General features: G+C 52.2%; 1 protein-coding gene across 4 annotated transcripts in view; it reads right to left on the minus strand.

Annotated features, from left to right (window-relative positions):
• The window catches only part of LOC115343587 (amyloid beta precursor protein), a 243,124-nt gene extending 237,564 nt beyond the window's left edge, over positions 1-5,560 (minus strand). For 3 of the 4 annotated variants that reach the window (XM_030019719.2, XM_030019718.2, XM_030019715.2), the window contains exon 1: positions 5,342-5,559. In XM_030019719.2, the coding sequence (XP_029875579.1) occupies positions 5,342-5,398 (57 nt within the window). In that variant the 5' untranslated portion in view covers positions 5,399-5,559. Of the gene's footprint in view, positions 1-5,341 lie in introns of all 4 variants that reach the window. The other variant, XM_030019716.1, reaches the window with a different exon arrangement.
• Between the last annotated feature and the right edge of the window lie 440 nt (positions 5,561-6,000).

The raw sequence follows: 6,000 nt of genomic DNA on the forward strand, positions 1-6,000 counted from the left end.
TATATATACACACAAACTATTGGCTGTCTTCAAATTGATCCCCTTGAACAGAGGTCATTATCCCCATTTTATTTTATTTCTCTTTTGTTATATACTAAATTCTCACAAGAAAAGGTAGGTATTTTTGGTAACTGGAGACATCAGAGCTTTTGCAATCTACAGCAGAGAGCACAACAAGATTTAATAATCACATAGCTCTCTAAAAGTTTTTTAATCAAAATGAATAAAAAAAGAAGACAAATACCCAGGTTTCAGAACTGTCACATTACAATCAAGGGCAGAAAAGCAACTTATTTAGGGCTGAAGACTCAAAACCACACACCAGCCATTACCGACTGATATTCTCAGCTGGTTTGGTATCACCAAAAGGGACAGAAAATGTGTTTTCAAACCTCATCTGTAGGTATTTCTGGAGGTGAGTCAGGGAAGGAGGACAGATTCCAGATCAAGTTATGGGAACAAGGGCTCATCAGACCAACTGCATTCAGTTTTAAACGGGGGGTGGGAAGCAGGTCAGAGCAAAAGTTTGACTGCTCTAAAGAGCAGTCCTTTGTCCTCGAATTATTCCAGGCCCAAGCTCGTTACCAACACTGCTCTTGGCAATCCTCGGCCTGGCAGCAACTGTTGTAAACTCTCATTGCAAGAGCATACTCTAACAGTTAACCAAGCTCACAGAAAGTCGTTTGGTATTTTTTCAATTTGCTTTACTTTTAATCTTCTTACACCACAGGATATTTTTCAAAATCCCCAGAATTTAAATCCAATACCACACAGCTCTAGACTTATGTGTTAAAACCACACCAGACAGCTCACCTAACAACTTCAATGAACCTATTACCATACATAAACCCTATTATATTTTCATCTGTAGCAGTCTAGAACCTTGTCTCTTCATTGCCTGGATATAAGGAGGTATGTAAGTGACTATTGGTTTAATACAGCCTATACACTAATATAATGTATATAAAATCACTATCTGTGTACACCTGTGTAATGTCATACATTCAATATGCAAATATATTGGGGATTTCAATATATATTTGCATACATTATATTGACACATTAGGTGATTTTTAATGCAATATGTGTCTGCATACATGTACATACGTATACATGGACATTTGACAGTTCGTTTTCTTTATTAAACCCAAATACAATTTTTTCAACTCCTGGTTATTACATACATTTTTTGGAAGATGTGACAGATTTCAAAATGATGCTTATTCAGAGTATTCAGGATTAAGAATGTAAGTTATAAATTAAGCCTAGAGACACTGCCTTAAAAATAAACAAAGAACAGCTTGGAGACATGTTTCAAAGCAGAGGTGAACCAACCAAACCGTGGACGGAGCAGGTTGCCCAGCAAGGTTGCACAGGCTCTCTCGTTGGAGCTCCATTTTCAAGACCCAACCGCAGAAAGCCCTGAGCAGCCTGGTCTGATCCCAGAGCTGGCCCTGCCTTGGACAGGGGGTCAGACCAGAGACCTCCTGAGAGATCCTGTGATCCTATCTACTAATTTCTTGACCAAGTCTCCACACCCAACAGCTTGTGTTAATTATTTTAGTGAGTCACTAAAAAGAAATTATTCTGCTCAGAAAAACAGCTGCCAATTCATCAAGCAGTTACATGAAGTTACTATGCTCTTAAGCTATTTTGCTAAGCTTTGTATTGGAAAAGGACTGCCAATTAAAAGAAATTGTCATACCTTTTCTTCATACAACTTATAAACCAAACTATTTATTATCCTTCACAGTTTATTAAACACATGCAAATAGAAAGTCATGAAAAGCCATCAAAAACGATCTATACTTCTTGTAGGTTTGCCATACAATTCAACACTGATCAAGTAAAACTGATTAAGAAAGATCACTTGCATTTATCACACAAACAGCTAATGAAAAAAAAATTAAAAATAGCAAAATCTTGTCAGCTTCCTCATGTTTTCATACATGTTTTGTGAAAAAGCACAGCAGCTGATCACTTTTTTCCCCCAGAAAACGCATTTGAAGAGAACACAAGTCTCAAAATTGTCTGCTGCTCGTTAAACAAACAAAAGGCAAATGAGGGAGCAAGGGAGAAGCTCCTTTTTCACTCTTCTAATTTGTCCACCTGACTGCCAAGCATTCTCACGGCACACCAGAACCCACAGCGCCTGCCCTGCCCCCCCTTACCCATGCGGCCGCCCACCGCAACACATGCAGCATTTTAAATAGGAAGTGCAAAAAGGACCCTTCAACAAATGCAAAGCCTTTGCCAGGGGAATTCGGGAACAGAACACCGACGGGAAGAGGAACTGAAAGTCTGTAATGGCAGCGAAGGAAAGGCTTCCTTCCCCTTCCCACATTGCAAAGTCATTTCTAAAGGTCTGCCTGAAAACTAAACAATGAAGGAAGAAATATTTGGGCTCTTCCACTGGGGAAAAAAAAAAAAAAAGCCACGGACAAAAATAAGAACCTATAAAGCACTACATTACCCAGTTTAAAAAAACAAGCTGTCAGGCAACACAGGCAACATACTTTTTTTTGTCAACTAACCTTCTGAGGGCCAGCTTGTATGATATCGATGTCTTAACATCTTGATTTCACTCAGCTGGTAAGAGTCTCACTTATAAACATGGAGCTAGAGCAGTGAGCAGAACAGGCATGGCAGAAATCCTGATAACCTCAGTGTACTAATTAGAAGAAATCTTGATTTATAAACTGGGATCATTCATGCAAATTCACAAGGATATTCACTGTTGCCTTTATCTACTGAAATCAGACAATTAATAGAGAGTAAATGGAAAAATAGCTACTGAAGAATATGACAGTTACACAAGTTATGAGAGCTCTTGGCCAATGGATTTCTTAACCCCAGTAAGCATGATTCACATGAGTGGCAGAAGCAACATGCTAAGCAACCACAACATCATTGCAGCATCACTAAGGAATATTTCCTTTAAAGCTGAATAAATAAATATTAATCTACCTGTAATTTTAGAAAGGAATTCTTCATGTGTAATATAGAAAGAATTTGTTTTCTTCCTGCTTTCCCTCTTCCTTATACCATTCTCCATGAAAGCAAAGTACAGGTTCTTTGCTGCTTTCCAGAAAGTGTTTGTTAAAATGGCAGGAAAAATGTTTCATTTCAGAAAAGAGATCTAAAGAGAATCTAATCTAATTCAAACATCAAAATTTCACACTTTAGCATATGAAGACAGTTCAAGTGCGGTAAATGCATGCATGCAATTCCTATTATGAAATATTTTAGCATTATAAAAACAGTCACTTGTTCAAAACATCAACTTTAGAGTATCAAGACTGACAAACACCAGAAGACCAGATGTTAAAACCTACCCTGATATCAAACATTTTAAAAAAAGATAAACGCAAAGCCTCAGATGTTCATGTGGAATGACAGAACAAGATTAAAAGCTTCTGCAGAAACACCAGTGCCCATTTAGTCAAATGTTTCGAGGCAAAGGATGTCTCTGAAAATTCTAGATATCACTAAGGCAGACACCATTCGAGACTCTGCCTCAAACGGTTTTGGTGCAAAATCCAAGCCCCCTTTCTTGCAAGCACCTTTACAGTGGCGATACCTACACACCTCTCTGTAAGGCCAGGACTACAGGGACTGAACAGAAACGCCCATCCCTCTGTGGTCTATCCTGAAGCACAGTCTCAATCGTAAAACCTCATTTTTTACTTCAGCTGTGCACCCAAGGCAGAGATTTCCTTCTGTTGCATTCAGACAACTAATGGTTGCATCGAGCCGATAAACCCAAACGAGTTTTGTAATTGGAAGCTTTAAACCCCTGAGCATCTTTACAACTGCTCAGCTTGGTATACCCTGCTCAACACTGGCAAGATCACACCTTGAAGCGAGAGCCTGTGGCTAGCAGCCTTGGCGGTGGGGATGGAGAGCCGGGTTGGAGAGCCGTCTCGTCTCCTCTCCTCTACCAGGTACCAGGGTCCCTCCTGGGAAGGGCACCCGAGCTGCAGGCCTGCACCCCCCTGCCCAAGGGGAAGCGCAAGCCTCAGGCTCTGCTTGCAGGCTAAATGTTGGCATTCACCTCACCGCACCCCCCCCCCCCCCCCGAGAAGGGAGGCTTAATATTAGAGGAGAACAGAAGCTGAGGTTTTAAGGCCGAGGTCTCGCAACGAAGGACCGAAGGAGACCAGGAGATAACTCTCCCCTCCCACACCTCTTTTTTTTTTTTTTTTGGGGGGGGGGGAAGCACCGACACCCATCCATGTCGGCTCCTCTTTTGAGGCCCGGGCTTGCGCAGTCCCGCCGGGGTCCTCCCGGCTCCCCCCGACCCCAGCAGCAGCCGCGGTGCGATCACACCCCCGGCCAGAGGGAGGGTGCAGGCGACCCCTCCCGCCCCCAGCCCCACCCAGAGGGGAGCCCGGCGGAGGGTGCCACCAGGCGGAGGGAGGGCAGGGCAGGGGCGGCCGCGGAGGGGCGCGGGCTGCTGGCGGCCGCAGCGCGCACAGCGGCGCCTCTCTGCTGCACTGCAGAGGCGCCATCTTCTCGCGCCTCCGCGCCGCTCGGCACCGGCCCGCCCGCGGGGGGGGCACGGCCGGGCCCCGCCCCCCTCCCCACGCACCCCCGCGGGCGCCGCCAGCCCGTGGCGAGCTCCCCACCGCCGCCCCACACACCTGCGTGGGGGTGCGCGGCGGGGGAGGCGCTGCCCTGCCCTCCCCCGGCAGGGCCCCTGCCGGGGGCGGCGGTGCCCGCAGCCCGGCTCCGCGTCCCCAGCCCCCGCCCCTCGGGGGGATGCCACCGGCTCCCCCGGTCCCCCACCCGCAGCGCGCCCACACGCGAGGAAAGTTTCCCTTCCTCGGCCCCCGGCGGAGAAACCCCCGCGGGATGGGCTTAGCCCTCCCCCGCCCTGCTCTGCCTACCCGCTGGCGGCGCCGCCGCCCCCCGCCTGCCCGCCGCGCCAGACGGCTCCGCGGGCGGCGGCCGAAGTTAACGGGGAAGCGCCCCGGCGGCGGCAGGCGGATCGGCGAAGGGAGCCGGCCCCGGCGGCAGGGACGGCCCCGGTCCGCCGCAGACACGCGTAGCGGGTGCCGCCGGCCCCGGCAGCTCCCAGCCCGCTTCCTCCTCGCCGCCCCCGACGTCGCCCGGCTCGCCGGCCCGCTGGGCGGGAGCGGCCCTATTGTTCGGCGGCGGGAGGGCGACGGCAGCCGGGAAAGGAGGACCCCGCCGCCCGGCTGCGTGACGGGCGCCGGCGACCCCCGCCCCGCCGCGGCCGAGCCCACGCCGCAGGGGCGGCTGCGGGCAGACAAAGCCTCGCGCAAGCGGAGGAGGACGGCGGGGAAGCCCCCGCCCGGCCGCCCCCTGACCCGCTTACCTCGAGAGCCCGAGCGGCGCCGGAGGCCAGCAGCAGGAGGGCTAAGTGGGGCAGCATCGCGGCGGCCGGGAGGGGGGGAGGGAGGAAGGGAAGGAGGGAGGCCGGCGAGACGCGGCGGGGTCCGGCTGTAAATCCGCGGGGCCGCACCGCTGCCGGGGAGAGCAACTGAGCTGCGGCGGCACCAGCCGAGCGCCGCGGCGGGGCCGGTCAGCTGATGGCCCGGCCCGCCCCCGAGCGGGCGGCGCGGCCCGGCCCGGCCCTCCCCGCCCCGCGGAGACCCCTAGCGGCGGCGCCGGGCGGTGCGGCTCCGGAGGGCGGCCCTGAGCGCCGGCGGCCCGGGCGCGGCTCGCCGCCTGCCACGGCCGCGGCGACCCGGCCCTCTCCCCCTTCCTCTTTGGTCCCCACAGCACCGTGCCTGGGCCCGGCCACCGCGGGGTTAGGCCCGAGCAGCGAGGCGGCTCCTCAGGCCCGCGGCTCGTTGCGGTCTCGGGCCGGCTCCCCGGCCAGCCTTATACCGCTGAGGGGGTTGCCCTCATCCCGGTGGTTCACAGCCGCAGCACCCGTCTCCTCCTCGGCCGCTTGGGCACCGTCGATAACCGTTTCCAAATCCACCGCACTGCCCTGCCCGCCGCCGCGGGAGGCCCCGCATCCGCAAGAGC

This window comes from Aquila chrysaetos, chromosome 7, assembly GCF_900496995.4.
Source record: "Aquila chrysaetos chrysaetos chromosome 7, bAquChr1.4, whole genome shotgun sequence".
Taxonomy (NCBI): Eukaryota; Metazoa; Chordata; class Aves; order Accipitriformes; family Accipitridae; genus Aquila; species Aquila chrysaetos.